This window comes from Mustela lutreola, chromosome 1, assembly GCF_030435805.1.
Source record: "Mustela lutreola isolate mMusLut2 chromosome 1, mMusLut2.pri, whole genome shotgun sequence".
Taxonomy (NCBI): domain Eukaryota; kingdom Metazoa; phylum Chordata; class Mammalia; order Carnivora; family Mustelidae; genus Mustela; species Mustela lutreola.
In genome coordinates this window covers 273072860-273089567 of record NC_081290.1, presented here as the reverse complement: position 1 = coordinate 273089567, position 16708 = coordinate 273072860, and the positions used below count along the sequence as shown (strand labels likewise).

General features: G+C 39.7%; 1 protein-coding gene and 1 non-coding gene across 2 annotated transcripts in view; both read left to right on the top strand.

Annotated features, from left to right (window-relative positions):
* NUP160 (nucleoporin 160) overlaps positions 1 to 13516 on the top strand; it is a 51596-nt gene extending 38080 nt beyond the window's left edge. The window contains exons 24-36 of the mRNA XM_059142445.1: positions 78 to 173; positions 271 to 365; positions 462 to 558; positions 652 to 757; positions 4646 to 4806; positions 6187 to 6247; positions 6999 to 7109; positions 7286 to 7409; positions 7933 to 8034; positions 8881 to 9022; positions 10636 to 10761; positions 11713 to 11817; positions 12444 to 13516. Of these exons, the coding sequence (XP_058998428.1) occupies positions 78 to 173; positions 271 to 365; positions 462 to 558; positions 652 to 757; positions 4646 to 4806; positions 6187 to 6247; positions 6999 to 7109; positions 7286 to 7409; positions 7933 to 8034; positions 8881 to 9022; positions 10636 to 10761; positions 11713 to 11817; positions 12444 to 12533 (1416 nt within the window). The 3' untranslated portion in view covers positions 12534 to 13516. The remainder of the gene's footprint in view (positions 1 to 77; positions 174 to 270; positions 366 to 461; positions 559 to 651; positions 758 to 4645; positions 4807 to 6186; positions 6248 to 6998; positions 7110 to 7285; positions 7410 to 7932; positions 8035 to 8880; positions 9023 to 10635; positions 10762 to 11712; positions 11818 to 12443) is intronic.
* A 676-nt stretch (positions 13517 to 14192) lies between these two features.
* LOC131822964 (U6 spliceosomal RNA) lies at positions 14193 to 14300 on the top strand. Its single transcript, XR_009350421.1, has one exon. It is a non-coding gene; the product is annotated as a U6 spliceosomal RNA (small nuclear RNA).
* Positions 14301 to 16708: the final 2408 nt, after the last annotated feature.

Here is a 16708-nt window from a genome sequence, read left to right as displayed (position 1 = left end):
GTTATCTGATTAATTCCTATTTCAGTTTGAAGTGCACTACCATATTAATTTTAATGGAAACTCCTGTTTCTCCTCAGGTTTTGCGTCTACTAGATGTTGTTGGCTTGCCTGAGCTGGTTATTCAATTGGCTTCATCAATATTAACTGAAGTAGGTGGTGACTGGAAAAGTCAGGTAAGAACTAACTATAATCTAGTTATTTCCCTTAGGATTTGGCATGGACGTGGCATTTTAATTGCCATTGTTCTTTTTCCCTTTATTTGACATTTAGGCTACCTTGAGGACATGCATTTTCAAACATCATTTGGATTTGGGTCACAATAGCCAAGCATATGAAGCCTTAACCCAAATTCCTGATTCTAGCAGGTAGTCAAGCTCAGTCTTTTTTAAAGACAATTTACCAGCCTTGTTTAATCCACTGAGACAGTTTGTCCTCATGTCCCTTTTTTTTTTTCCTCGTAGGCAGTTAGATTGTCTGCGGCAGCTGGTGGTAGTTCTTTGTGAACGCTCACAGCTACAGGATCTTGTAGAGTTTCCTTATGTGAATCTGCATAACGAGGTAATTTTAGTTGTCCGCTGATGACTGGACACAGCTGTGGCAGTTGTCATGCTCCCTACTAACTTTGATATCTGATTGCTTCCCCTTTGTTAGGTTGTGGCAATAATTGAATCACGCGCACGAGCTGTGGACCTTATGACTCACAATTACTATGAGCTCCTCTATGCCTTTCACGTCTTTCGCCACAATTACCGAAAGGGTGAGCAGTTGAAGCCAATTTGTTAGGGGCAACTTTAGCAGTTTAATCATGTTTTATAAAAATGCTGTTGACCTAAGTAATTTTTACCTTATTTTCACCACTGAATGAGTGTTCTCTATAGGCGTTTGGGGAAATTATGTTTATTTACAAGATTAGCTTCACCCTTTTGAGGATTACCTGCTAGCCTTAAAGACATGCACTTATCCCATTCTAGAACATTCTTTAGGAATCTTCAGTGAGATGTCATTCTATCTATATCTTCTGTCTGATATTAAAAGAAATGCACTTTTACTAGAGGCATCTGGAATTTTTGTGGCTGGCTTTGAGTTCTTGTGCCAGCTTGCTATTGCCCGTATCTTATTGCTGATTGTTTTGAGAGTAAGTTGTAGACTCTTGTTTCGATATATAAATGCTTGAGATGCATTTGCTAAGGACGTTTTCTTAGATAACCTCAATACAATTATCAGATTAAGGAAATAAAACTAATTTCATGAATTAACTATAAATATGCTAATGTGATTTTTTTTTTTTAATAGCACATTCCTCCCATACTGTCCTTATCCCCTGATCCAGAATCACATATTACATTTATTTGTCATGTCTTTAGTCTCCTTTAATCTGGAGCAATTCTTTTAGTCTGACTTTGCCTTTTGATGTCTTTGATATTTTTGAAGAGTACAGACAGGCCAGTCATTTTTGTAGAATGTATCTTAGTTTGGGGGCGCCTGGGTGGCTCAGTGGTTTAAAGCCTCTGCCTTCAGCTCAGGTCAAGATCCCGGGGTCCTGGGATTGAGCCACACATCAGGCTCTCTGCTCGGCAGGGAGCCTGCTTCCCCCCTCTCTGTCTGCCTGCCTCTCTGCCTGCTTGTCATCTCTGTCAAATAAATAGATAAAATCTTTAAAAAAAGAAAAAAAGACTGTATCTTAGTTTGGACTTGTATGATGATTAATGAAGTCTTTATCAGAACAGCTAAAATGGGGGTGCCTGGATGGCTCAGTGGGTTAAAGCCTCTGCCTTTGGCTAGGGTCATGATCCCAGGGTCCTGGGATCCAGCTCCATGTGTCGGGCTCTCTGCTCACTAGCGAGCCTGCTTCCCCCTCCCCTCGCCTCTGCCTGCTTGTCTGCCTATTTACGATCTCTGTCTGTCAAATAAAATCTTTAAAATAAAAAAATTTTAAAAAAGTAAAATCTTTGAGATGGAGAAAAAAGAAAGAACAGCTAAAATGCAAAGGGATTGATGTCTGTTTTAAGATCACATTTTATAAGATAACCACTGTGGATTTCCCTTGGAACTAGTAATATTTTTTACCGTTTTCACTCAGAGAACTTTTCATAAGGTTTATTGCTGATTTTCATTGAAAGAATAGATGGAAGTAATTAATAAACCTTATTCTTAATTTTCCTAATGGTGAAACATGTTTGCATGTTCCTTATATTCTTGACTCACACAGAGGGGACATGTAGATAATTAAAGATCTCTCACTGTGTTTACAATAGCAATATCCATTACATCAACCTGGTCACTTTAGTTGGAAGTACCTGTGTGGCTCAGTCAGTTAAAGCATCTGCCTTTGGCTCTGGTCACAATCTTTGGGTCCTGGGATGGAGCCCTACATCAGGCTTCCCACTCGGTAGAGAATCTGCTTCACCCTCTCTCTCTCTTCCTCCACCCCTGCTTGTGCTTTCTCTCTCACAAATAAATAAATAAAATGTTAAAAAAAAAAAGACCACTTTAGCTGAATTAATATTCAGATCTTTCTGGAGCAAGACATGTGCTTCTAAAAAAATGTCTTAATATGGCAGGCACTCGGAAACATTTGTTGATGGGGGAAAGTCAAGTCAATTTCTTTTTTTTTTAAGATTTTATTTATTTGACAGAAAGAGAGAGCACAAGCAGAGGGGATGGCAGGTAAGAGGAGAGGGCAAAGCAAGCTTCCCGCTGAGCAGAGAGCCCGACGCGGGGCCGTCCCAGGACCCTGGGATAGTGACCTGAGCCGAAGGCAGACGCTTAACTTACTGAGCCACCCAGGCACCCCGTCAATTTCATTTTAAGTAAAATTATATGAATTTTAAAACTGTTGGAATGAAAAATACTTCCATTTAAAAACTAAAAGAAAGGGGCGCCTGGGTGGCTCAGTGGGTTAAAGCCTCTGCCTTCAGCTCGGGTCATGGTCCCAGGATCCTGGGATCAAGCCCCGTGTCGGGCTCTCTCCTGCCCGCCTGCCTCTCTGCCTATTTGAGATCATTGTCTGTCAAATAAATAATTTTAAAAATCTTTAAAAAAAAAAAACTAAAAGAAATGTTAAATGCCGTTTGGTTTCTGGAGTCTCATGCTGCCTCAGAACAAGATGTTTTTCAGTATCTCACTCAGCCCGTGTGACTCAAGTATTGTAAAGATAATTCATTCTAATTCATTCATGAGCAGAGCATCCAAACATTTCTTGGCTGCACTGGGTGGAATTAGGTAAAAATGTGGCTGAAACTAGGACTCTAGTCTTTTGTACTATCTGGGAATGTAGTATCTAAAAGAAGTAGGGGCACCTGGCTGGCTCAGTTGGTAGAGCTTACAACTCTTGATCTCAGGATCATGAGTTCAAGCCCCATGTTGGGTGTTGATCACTTTTAAAATGAATGAGTGGGGCGCCTGGGTGGCTCAATTGGTTGAGCGACTGCCTTCAGCTCAGGTCATGATCCTGGATTCCCAGATCCAGTCCCACATTTGGCTCCCTGCTCAGCAGGGAGCCTGCTTCTCCATCTGACTTTCTTCCTCTCATGCTTGCTCTCTCTCTCAAATAAATAAAATCTTTAAAAAAAAATGGAATGAATGAATGAATATCAGAAATAACATTTACAGATTTTCCTTTTTTTAATTGTAATAAAATCCACATAAATAACAACCAATTTTTAGTGTTCAGTAGTGTTACGTATATTCACATTACTGTGTAATCAATTTCCTCTTGCAAAATGGAAACACTAAACTCATTAAACAACTTCCCATTTCTACTTCCTCCAGCCCCTAGCAACTATCATTCTACTTTCTGTCTCTGTGAATTTGGCTACTGGAATCATATCTTATTTGTCTTTTTGTGACTGGCTTATTTCACTTAGCCTAATAATCTTCAGAGTTCATCCATGTTATAGTATGTGACAGAATTGCTTCCTTCTTCTTTTATATGTATATGTCACATTTTGTTTATCCATCCATCAATGGACACTTAGATTGCCCCCATCTTGGCCATTATGAGTAATGGCTGCTGTGAACAAGGGCATACAAGTATCCCCTCAAGACCCTGCTTTCAGTTTTCAGGCTTTATGCCCAGAAGTGAAATTGCTGATCACAAGGTAGTCCCATTTTCAATTTTTTTTTTAAAATTTTATTTATTTATTTGACAGAGATCACAAGTAGGCAGAGAGGCAGGCAGAGAGAGAGAGAGATGGAAGCAGGCTCCCAGCTGAGCAGAGAGCCCGATGCGGGACTCGATCCCAGGACCCTGAGATCATGACCTGAGCCGAAGGCAGCTGCTTAACCCACTGAGCCACCCAGGTGCCCCCCATTTTCAATTTTTTGAGGATCTGCCCTACTGTTTTATATAACCGCTACATCAATTTACATTCCCACCAGCAGTGTACAGCGGTTCCAGATTTTCCACATCCTCACCAACACACGATTTTTGTGTGGTTTTAAGTTAAATCAGTTTTGTTTTACGTTTTAATATTTGGTAAGTATAACAAAGTTTCTAAAACATTTTTTTTTTTCTTAGATTAAGTAATCGCTACACCCAACATGGAGCTGAAACTTGAAAGCTGTATGCTGTTCCGAGCCAGCCAGGCATCCCTCTAAAACACATTTTTGAAATTCTGATGTTTAATTTATTATTGCCTCCTAGCTGGTACAGTGATGTTTGAGTACGGAATGCGTCTTGGCAGAGAGGTTCGAACTCTGCGGGGACTTGAGAAACAAGGCAACTGTTATTTGGCTGCTGTTAACTGTTTACGACTTATTCGTCCAGAATATGCATGGATTGTACACCCAGCATCTGGTGCAGTGGTATGAAAGCTTTCCACCTTGGAGTTTGGGGATCATTTCACTTAACTTGGCTTGGTCCTTTTGAAACTATCACCTCGTTTTGTTCCATTTTGTTTAAAATTTCTGCTGGGATATTTATGAACTTCATCTATTTTTGCAGCAATTCCTTTGTTATATATTACCACCCCTTTAGTTCTCAAGTTTAGAATTATTGTTGGAAGAAGTACTTGCAGAATGGTTTTGAGTTAAACCTAATTTCAAGCAAATTACTTAATTTTTTGCTACCCAATTATCCTCTTGTATAAAATAGGGATGATCATGGTGATGATGATATCTGCCTTATAGGATTGTTTGGGTATTAAATGAGGTAATTCATGTAGAGTGCTTAGAACAGTGACAGTGCCTGGCCTGCAAAAAGTGCTCAGTAAATGGTAGCTGCTTTTATTTCATTCATTTTTGTTAATTCCATCTACACATAACTGTTTTACACTTTTAAAAAGTGCTGATGGCGTCATATATGTGCAGCTACTCATGTTGTATATCATTCGTGCATGTACTAGGCTGTTTCCCAGGGTCTGTGGTGGAGAATATAACTCTGGAACCAAGGAAGGTCAGGTGCTTTATTTGGAGGTTAAGTCAACATCCTTAGACCCAGTAACTGTTAGAACTAGCTAAGTGGGTCAACTTGGCAAACAACTCCGTAGTTACAGAACCTTTGTAAGTGCCATGCTAGTTGAAATAAACATAATTTATGTAGAGAGAATTTAAGCATGAAAGCTCTGGATCACAAATACTGAGTTAGTAATATCGAAATTAGATACAGATGACCCTTGAGTAACACGAGTTTGAACTGCGCAGGTCCACTTACACACAGTTGTCTTCAATAAATGGAATAATGTAGGGGCACCTGGGTGCCTCAATCAGGCGCCAGACGCTTGATTTCAGCTCAAGTCATGATCTCAGATTCATGAGGTTGAGCTCCGTGTTGGGCTCAGCGCAGCGTCTGGTTGTGATTCTCCCTCTCCTTCTCCTTCTGCCCCCACTCACACATCCTCTGTCTAAATAAATAAATTTTTAAGGAATCTTTTTAAAAATGTAAATGTATTTCTCTTACAATTTTTTGAATAACATGTTCTTTTCTTTAGCTTCCTTTATTGTGAGAATACAGCATATAATACAGATAACATAAAAATATATGTTAATGAGAGTTTATGTTCTTGGTAAGGCATCCAGACAACAGCAAGCTATTACGTATTAAGTTTTTGGAGGAGTCAGAAGTTATATGCAAATTTTCAACTATGTAGGGCATTGGCATCCCTAACCCTCATGTTGTTCAGGGGTCAACTTATACTAACTTTTCAACTTTTCATTAACTTTTAATTACTCGTTTTGTCTTCTCAGTATGATCGTCCTGGAGCATCCCCTAAGAGGAATCATGATGGAGAATGCACAGCTGCTCCAAGTGAGTTGGGGGTCTCCTGTGGATTCTTGGCTTAAGCAGTAATTATGTAGTTGTGTTATAGTATTATCTGTATTAAATGTGTGGTTTTATATAGTGATTGTAACATGTAGAGCAATGTAAAAATACTGTAATGTTTCTTTTAGCTTATTTTCAGTATTTTAATCTAAAAATTATCTGGTTGCTCTTTGAAAACTTCATATGGCTATATGAGGAATGAAAATGCTTTAAAAAGAGTGTTGTTTGCAGTATTTAAATCAGCATAGTATCAAACTTGTTTCAGCAGGCTCCTTGGATATCACCATGGAGACATGATATTCCTCCTTAAAGAGCTTGGGCTCTAGGACACACCAACCCTAATACTGCTCTGGGGTTGGACACACCAACCCTTAATTCTGCTTCTCTCACTGTGGGCATGTTCCTTTCTTTCTGACCCAGTAACAGCATTTCTGAGTTGTAATAGTTAAATGAAATTCTGTGTACAACACATTGTAAGCATCTCAGCTGCAGCTGTTTTTACTGGAGTAGCTTGATTTAACCGAGCTGCATGCTGGAAGCAGGGCTGTTGCTTTATTTTTAAGTTCACTTTTATGGAGCCCTCCTTCTTCCCACCGCCATTTCCTTCCGGTGCCTTTGGAATTGACATTGAACTACTTAATGTGTAGTGGGAATTGACAGGCTAAGTTAATAGGCAGTGATGATAGACACTTCCTTTGCACTTTGGGAATCGAACATATTTTCCTTTGGTTTCTAGCCAATCGGCAGATTGAAATCCTGGAACTGGGCGACCTCGAGAAAGAGTGTTCCTTGGCCCGCATTCGCCTCACTCTAGCTCAGCACGACCCATCGGCAGTTGCGGTTGCAGGTAGTCACACGGCAGTCTGGGGACACAGACAGCAGGCTAGACACAGTGTGCTAGACCAGCATGCCAGACAGGCCAAGCGCCTCTCCCTGCTCCTTGGAGAGACCTGTCCCCAGAGGCTACTTCAGGTCACTGGCAGGCACCAGTTGCCACTAAATAACTCTTTTTGATTTCCACAGGAAGTTCATCAGCAGAGGAGATGGTCTCTCTCTTGGTTCAGGCTGGCCTTTTTGACACTGCCATATCACTCTGTCAGACCTTTAAGCTCCCCTTAACACCAGTCTTCGAGGGACTTGCTTTCAAGTATGTTTAAAATTGTCTTTCTGTTGTCTTCATTTTCTAATGCAGAAATATTGCACTGCTGCCCAGTGTGAACCAGTGGTCACAGCCAGTTGTGCTTTGAAGAAGTGTTTTTTCTAGCCCACCACGATGACTTTTTAAAATTTCTTTTAGTTAATTATAATTTTTTTTAAATCTTGATTTATAACTTCTCTTGAGAAGTCAAAAATTTGGCATCCCTAGCCCCACATTCCCCCAAGATAGTAGGATATGTGGTCCAAATAGTGGTGTCCTTTTTAGAAAAGGCATATCTTCTCTTCATTTTAATAATGCCTTGTACCTAAATATTAAACTTTCAGAAATTTTCCTTTGGAAGTAAATGACCCCCTAACACCAGTGGCCTTGCAGGTCATTCATTTGTGTGGTTCTGAGGAAGGTGCAGCAGACTGGAGCTAAAGTTATCATCTCATCTCTGGTTTTGGTAACAAAAGAATGTGGTTCTTTTCAGCAAGTCAGTTTACCATGTGTGGAAACGTTTTCATTGCAGATGCATCAAGTTGCAGTTGGGAGGCGAGGCGGCGCAAGCAGAAGCCTGGTCCTGGCTAGCAGCCAATCAGCTCTCATCTGTCATCACCACTAAGGAGTCTAGGTACAGCCCTGGTGCTCATCCGCCCCAAAAGGGCTTACCCTCCAAATACTTCCCTCATACACCCAGTTAGTGTCTACTGAATGCACTTCTGCTTCTTTAGAACCCTTTTCTAACCTTCACCTTCAGAAAACTTCCCTCCCTTTAATAGAATTTACGATTTCTCTTGCACAGCTTGGTGCTTTAGAATTGGAACATTTTACAATTTGGAGGTGCTCTGACATTAGTTTTCAATCCCTAAATTAGCACATCAGTATCACTACTAAAATACAGATACATCACCCTCATCTTCTAAAACGGAACTTCTACATGAGTCTAATGCTTGATTGGGGTTGGAAACAGTGATCTGAGCCAGTTTCTTTGTTTTAGGGATCTGGAACAAAGAAGTTAGTTGAATTGTGTAGTCAAGTAAAGATGTAGTTAGTGGGAGAGAAATAGAATCCAAGTCATTTGGTTTCTAATACTATCCCTAAACCACACTGACCCTAATAATATTAGTTGCCATTTAGTTATATTACCAATTCAGTTGTGAGTCTCTAAAGATTTTTTTTTTCCTTATAAATACATGCTTTGAATGGTGCTATAAATATCTGTTAAGAATCTAGAACTCGGGGCACCTGAGTGGCTCAGTTGGTTAAACCTCTGCCTTCAGCTCAGGTCATGATCCCAGGGTCCTGGGATCGAGTCCCACATCAGGCACCTTGCTCTGCGGGGAGAATATTTCTCCCCTCTCCCTCTGCTACTCCTCACTGCTTGTGCTCTCTCATTCTGCGTCAAATAAATAAGTAAAATCTTTTAAAAAAAAAAAAAAGAATCTAGAACTCATTAGTCCCTTCTGCTTTCTTCAAGTGCTACAGATGAAGCATGGCGACTATTATCGACTTACCTGGAAAGGTACAAAGTCCAGAATAATTTATATCACCACTGTGTAATCAACAAGCTGTTGTCTCATGGAGTGCCTCTGCCTAACTGGCTTATAAACAGTTACAAGGTAAATGGTATCTTAATTTGTACAGAGTAAGAAACTGATGTTTACAATTAAAAAGGTGGTAATTTATGGATATATACTGACCTATGCTTTGGGCAGCTTCTCAGTGTTAGTTAAGTACACTAAGAATAGCTTAACTTTAATTCCGTATGGAGAACTGGGTGTTTAGAATTAAAGTTCTGCAGGTTAGTGATTAAATTAATGCCTGCTTATTTGCTCACAGAACAATGAGTATATACTTAGAACAATGACTATATGTGTGACACAGTATTTACTGTTACTGAAAAAATTCACAGAAGTGAGTAGAGTAGTTTTCAAAACTAAAACAGGGTTTAAGTTTTTGTCAAAATTGGATTTTTGGACTGCCTACCTCAGAATTAGTTGGGTAGTGGGCTTCTTCAAATACAGATTCCTGAGCCCCATTCCACACTTTAACATTCAGATTAATCTGTAGCTAGGATCTGGGATCTGTATTTTAACAAGCTTGTAATTTGATACAGTGCATGCTTAAGTTTGAAAACTATATCTGAAATACATTGGGTAGGGTAGGGAAAGAGACTGTAAAGCTTAAAATCAGGAAAGTTTATCTCCTTTGGTGGGGGGGGGGGTTACTTGTTTAAGTTAGAAAGTAGAAAAGGCGGTTAAGCTGGTAAAAGGACTGTGATCAAATCAGAATATAGAAAGCGTTATTGCCTAATTAGCAGAGCCCTTCCAAACCAAAGTTGTAATCACTTTTGTTTCACCCTGAGTTAAACAAATTTATCTCAGGTTTGTTTTTTTGTTTGTTTTAATTTTATTTATTTATTTGACACACAGAGAGACAAAGAGAGACAGAGACAAGCAGGGGGTTAGCAGGCAGACAGGCAGAGGGAAAAGGAAAAGCAGGCTCACTGCTGAGCAAGAAGCCCAATGTGGGGCTCAATCCCAGGACCCTGGGATCATGACCTGAGCTGAAGACAGACACTTAACCGACTGAGCCACCCAGGTGCCCCTAACTCAGGTATTTCAAGTTGATAATTCTTTAAACTTCTTTTGCATTTGTCATTCATATATTTCTGAGGATAATATGAACATATTGCTCTTCAGTATTCAGTATTTCTGAGAAGGTATGTTAACTTTTACTACTACTGTGGAAACTGAAGTAGAAAAGTGTTAAATAAAATGCGTCTAGGATTCCTTGGTGGCTCAGTCATAATTATCTGTCTTTGGCTTAGGTCATGATCCCAGGGTCTTGGGATCCAGTTCTGTGTTGGGCTCCTTGCTCAGCAGGGAGCTTGTTTCTCCCTCTCCCTGCTTGTGCTCTTTCTCTGTCCTCTCTCTCTCTCTCTCTCTCTGTCTGACAAATAAAATCTTTAAAAATTTATAAATAAATAAAGTGTGCCTTAGATCACAAAATAGGGCAGGAAGGCCACTTAACAAGATAAAGTCTCACAGGGTACCCAGAAGTGACTGGGCTCTTAGGAATCCAGCCCTTATCCCAAGATAAGGAAACTCAAATGCTCATTTACTTATATTGAGAAGTATAAATGCCAGGGAATTAGACACACAGCATTCTTCAGTTATTGCCTAGGTAACATGGAAATAGGTAGATATTCGTAATCTCTGACTTTTTACAGAAGGTTGATGCTGCTGAGTTGCTCCGTTTGTACTTAAACTATGACCTTTTAGAAGAAGCTGTGGATTTGGTTTCAGAATATGTAGATGCTGTATTGGGGAAAGGACATCAGTACTTTGGAATTGAGGTAGGCATGTATGCATGTTTCTTTTTAATTGTGACTTTATCTTCCTAATAAAGTCAGGATGTGAAAGTAAATTGAACTATAGGATAGTGGATTTAACCTTTACTCTTTGTAGTTATACGACTAGTTTTCTCCACAATCAGGAACCGACACTGTAGGGGTCTCCAGTTTCCCATTTATAAAACGGGAATACATTTCACTTTTCTCCATCAAAGGAATATAGCTTTAGTTAGTATTTGGAGGAGTTAAGTAATTAAAAACAAAGTGTTCTTTTCTGTGTGCCAAAGACTACGCTGAGTTTCTGTCAGTGTTTTCTCGTTTAATCCTTACAGCCACCTCTGAGAGATTGTTTTAACCCTTTTTTTAAACGCATGAAGAAACAGAGACTCAGAGGTTAAGTAAGTTGCCTAAGTTCACACAGATGGTAAATAGAAAAACCAGGTCTAAAATCTAGGTCTAGTTAACTACAAAGCTAAGCTCTTAAGCTACCTCGGGAAAGTATTGAGAACTCTGAAAGGTGAGCTTTCTCTTTCTCAAACTTTTTTCCCCAGATAATTGGAATTAAGTTTCAGACTGTAAATAGTCTCATTCATTGACATTAAGAATTTTTTTTTAGTTCATTTTTCCTCATTAGGCTTTAGGGCTCCTTAAAGACAAGAGGCGACATGAATTTAAAAATACATATGAAAATAAATAAATACATACATACATACATACATACATACATACATTTGATTTAACTGAGAAAAGGACAAGTTTCCCAGTTGAAAAGAGAAGCAAGGTGGGGAGGAGGGGTTGTACACTTGTGTGTCCGTATGCGTGTATGTGCAATTTCTTATTGTAAAAAAAAAAAAATAAAGAATTTTATGTTATTCAAACCCGTGAAACTAACTGCCCAAAAGAAATGGTCCGCTTTTGAGATGTTCTTCAAATAGTAGATATTTTCCCTTTCAGTTTCCACTGTCTGCAACAGCTCCAATGGTGTGGCTCCCTTACTCTTCTATTGACCAGCTTCTGCAGGCTCTGGGAGAGAATAGCGCCAATAGTCACAACATTGCCGTAAGTCTGTCCTCTCGTGAGGCATGGATCTTCCCTAAGCCCTTGTACTACCACTTACTCCTAGAGCTTGCTCTTCAGTTCTCAAGGATTAAGGGGAAAGCAGAAGCCATTTGTTGCCCTTAACATGCTGGCCCAATCCCTTTACAAAATGATTAGTTAAGCCAGATGTAGCCTCTCTGGTTCTCAGAAGACAGCTTGTAATGCTTTTATTAAAATACGGGGGTGGGGTGGGGGGGTCACTGTGTGATGGGCATTTAGGAGGGCATATGCTGTGATGAGCACTGGGTGTTACAGGCAACTAATGAATCATTGAACACTATGTCTGAAACTAATGATGTACTATATGTTGGCTAGTTGAATTTAAATTTAAAAAAATACTGGTGTGATTTGCATGTTTAGAAGACTCATTGGGATAACAGGATTGGGGTACTGCATTTAACAGAGAAGTCGGATTTTATCAGTAGTCACAGTGCAGACCCCTGTACTGAATGTTGAGTAAATGAAGCAGAGCGGCGAATATCATTATAAGGGGGAGGCTGGTTGATGAAATCAAAAGTGCTTAAAAACTTTTGTCTTTTTTTAGTCCTTGACCTATTCTATAACAATTCCCTTCTTTTCTCCTACAGCTATCCCAGAAAATACTTGACAAATTGGAGGACTACCAGCAAAAAGTTGATAAGGCAACACGGGATTTATTATATCGTCGGAACTTGTGATCCGGACGGTTGCTTAGCCTTTGTAACCGCTTGGTGCCTCTTAGGGCTTAAGACTTTACCCTACAGGAAGCCTGTATTCCAGGACAATTTTTATACCTGTAAATGATGTATACAACATCACGTCTGCATTCTGCGCAAGAGAGGAGGGCAGATGAATCACAGAACCTGTGCTTGCTGGCGGTGCTAACACAAAATTTCTGGTTTTCAACCTTGGTCTCAAACAGCTGCTTTTGTATATGATTCACAAGCTTTTTTAGAGTTTCTATTTTTTTAAACTACCGAAGACATTCTTTATCTGCAAATTAAAACCCACCCTCACTTTCCAAAATAGCTGACGGTGGTTGGTTGGTTGTAGCTCCCCACTAGAAGCTGTCACTGCAAATCCTTCCATTCTTCCCTGTCACTTTTTGTATTTCAATGGAGTTATTTTGGTCCAGAACTGACATGTATTTTCTGTATTGCAAACAGAGGCTAATGATTTTGCATACTCTTTTCATTATTTATTGTGGAGTTTTTGTATGATCCTCAATAAAGTATTAAATAATTTGCATAGATTAAACCTAAAATGATGACCAGCTGTCAAAGAAGATACCTTATTTTGAATCTGGTTCTGAGGCTAAAGTTGAGTAAACTCTTAGCTAAGAAAAAAATTGGAAATTTTATCTAAGAATAACCAATTTTGAAGGTAAATTCTGTTAACTTGTATGATTTATGATAATCAAGCCGGACTTGATCATACTACTTGTGTAATAATGTATTGGACCAAAATATAAACTTTCCTGGTCAGATTCAGAAGTCATGCCCGCAAATTTTGGGGAAGGTGAAAAACAAAATCTTGGATTTTATTCTGTATATTAAAATTTATCTTTTAAGGAAATGATCTGTATATTGCTTATATGCCCTTTGACCTTTCTTGAGTTTTCCATAGCCTTTACTTTTTATACTGTCAATACCATATTTACATTATATATTTTAAATAACAATGTGAGCTTCACTGTGGTACCATTTACTGGTAGATAACTGAGATATATGGTTCTTTGTTCATTTTAGCTGTGCCATGATTAATACGAAGTGTTTGATGAAATGAGCAACTGGGAAAGCCCTTACCCTGCCAGAGCTCTAGAAACCTGTAGCTTCTAACTTTGGCAAGAAATATATATATAATATACTTATATAACCAAATATACACATAGAAAACCAAGAGAAAGATCTCACAGAACATGTATCCACACTCACTATGTACCCTGATGTTTTCATGAGTCTAATAGACCCTAACCCATAGTCTGAAAAATAATCAAATCCTCTTTGAGCCATTTTGGAGAACAAGAAGTATTTTGAGCCTGGTCCTGTTCCAGAAACTTACCCACTTGTGTTGTTCATGGTGGCAGTTCACACGACCCTGACCAGTTTTTCCTGTTGTCAGTATTTTGATTCAAGACCTAACCCATCCTGGAGCCAACCCAGCTGTTCTTCCATTTTCTTCCACCTTCTTCACTTTGGTCCCAACCAGAGCGGAAGGTAGAGATACTTTCACTAAACTTCTCTCTCTGCTTGAGGTCTGCGTTTTTGTTTTCCCAGACCATGTGATATATTTCAATAGCTCATAACACCGCTATTTTTTTTTTTCACTTCAAAATTTTCTGATTACAGAGTTAAAAGAGCTCCCTCCTGTGGTCGCTGTGGCAGCACATTGGAACAACACAGAGAAGATTAGCATGGCCCCTACTTGAGGATGACACACAATTTAATGGAGCAATCCACCAAAAAAAAAAAAAAAAGGAAAAAAGAGCTCCCTACTTTTTTAGTACTTAGCTACCATTATGGGTGCCTCCATGGAGCTGCCGACTCTTGATCTCAGCTCAGGTCTTTTATCTCAGGGTTTTGAGTTCAAGCCCTGCATTGGGCCCCCCACTGGTTGTGGAGCCTATCTAAAACTGAATGAATGAATAAAAGATAGATAAAAATAAAGGGGTGACTCTAAGAGCAAAACTTCAATTTTTGATGTAACAAGATACAACAGATCAGGTCCCCACCTTACCAACCTGTGACAATAAGATGGCACCTGTGAATAATAGAATTTATGACAAACGAGTTTCATATTGACCATTCTTACCAGGTTTATAACTGATTTTTGTGACCTGCCAAGAAAGCCAATGTGTTCTGCAAACCATGTCGTGCAGTGTCCACAGTGCATTGTCACCACTGCCATTCGTCCTTGCTGCCACACTTGAGAGTCCTATGCTTGAAGGTCAGCTCTCACCAGTTCACTACTGGTTTTTCTTTCCCCATTCCGAATCCCTCCCAAAGTCCATGCTGTGTTGTCTCCTAAATCTCCACTGAGCACTTAGGGGTAAAGAAAAACACAGACTTAAAAAGCGGATGCAAGATCTGGAAGCTTATACAAACCACAAAGATTCATCCCCATAGATCCCATTCTTCGACCACCTTTCAGTTGCCAGCCTGCTCTGGTGTGCCTGACACCAACATTCCTCTTGCAGAGAGAAATGTAAATTTATTTTTTTAAAAAGATTTTATTCATTTATTTGTCAGAAAGGGAGAGAAAGCACACAAGCAGGCAGAGAGGCACGCAGAGGAGGAGAGAGAGGCAGGCTCCCTGCTGAACAAGGAGCCCGATGCGGGACTCTGCCAGAACCCTGGGATCATGACCTGAGCTGAAGGCAGCAGCTTAACCCACTGAGCCATCCAGGCATCCTGAGAGAAATGTACATTTAAATGGAATTTCTATTTAATTAGTCAACAAAGGGAAAAAGTCTCTCACATGGTAGGTAACAGAATTTACACAACTTACCTCAACCCAGTACATTGTTTTCTACTAGAACACAGTATATCAGAAGGTTCTAATGTGTCCTTTAACCTTCACAGTTCTTTCCAATTTTGTCTGTACCTAGAAACTGATAGCCCTATAATACTGTTCTTTCATAAATTGAGACCTTATTGTAATAGGTAACTCAACACCAAGCCAGAAGAAGGTAACTTTCCACGTCTGCACAGAACTCCACCATCAAAGGACCAATTTTTTGTTCAAATGACCCATGCCACCCTGTATAAACAAAAATATATATCCCAGTAAATGAGGTTTGATGGTTTAAATGAACTTATTTCTGTAAAATACACAAGATCAAATAATGTAGTATTAAAAAAATGTAGTATAATAATATTTTGGGGCCCTAGGTTGGCTCAGACAGAGCATGTGACTCTTGACCTTGAGCCTAGATATGTGCAAACTTTACTGTAAAGAGCCAGGTAATAGTTCAGGATTTGTAGTCTACATACGGTCTCTCTCATATATTCTTTGAAATTTGTTTGTAGAATCATTTAAAAGGCCTGATTTAGCTGTAATTTGCCCACTCCTCCTCAAGATCCTTAACACCTTCTCTGAGGCCAATCAGCAAAATGTGTCCCCTTCAAAAGCCAGTGGTACCCAACCCTGGCTAAAATTAGAATAATCTAAAGAACATTATTTTCTTTTTTAAAGACTTTATTTATTCATTTATTTAAGAGAGAGTGAGCAAATGAGAGAGAGAGGAGGGGGAGGGAGAAAGACTCCCACTGAGCAGGGAGCCTGACGTGGGGCTCCATCCCAGGACTTGGGATCATGACCCAAGCCAAAGGCAGACACTTAACAGACTGAGCTATAGGTACCCAGCATAACCTAAAGAGCTTTTTAAAAAAATAATTGATAGAGGTGCCTATCTGGCTTAGAGGAGAATGAGACTCTTGATCTCAGGTCTTGAGTTCCAGACCCACGATGAGTGTAGAGATATTTAAAAAATAATAAATAGGGGCATGTGACTAGTTCAGTCAGAAGATCTTGCGACTCTTGACCTTAGGGTGGTGAGTTTTGGCTCCACATGGGGTATAGAGATCACTTAAAAACTTAAAAATAGGGGCGGCCTAGGTGGCTCAGTCAGGCATCTGCTTTCCACTCAGGTCCTGGGAAGGAGCCCGGGATTGGACTCCCTGCTCAGTGTGGTGAGCTTTTCCCTTTCCCTCTACTCCCCCCCCCCTTGCTCGTGCTCTTTCCCATGCTCTCAAATAAAATTTAAGGGGAAAAAAAAAAAACTTAAAAAAAAAAAATGTTTAGGGTACCTGGGTCGCTCAGGTCATGATCCCAGAGTCCCAGGATCCAGACCAATGTCCGGCTCCTTGCTCAG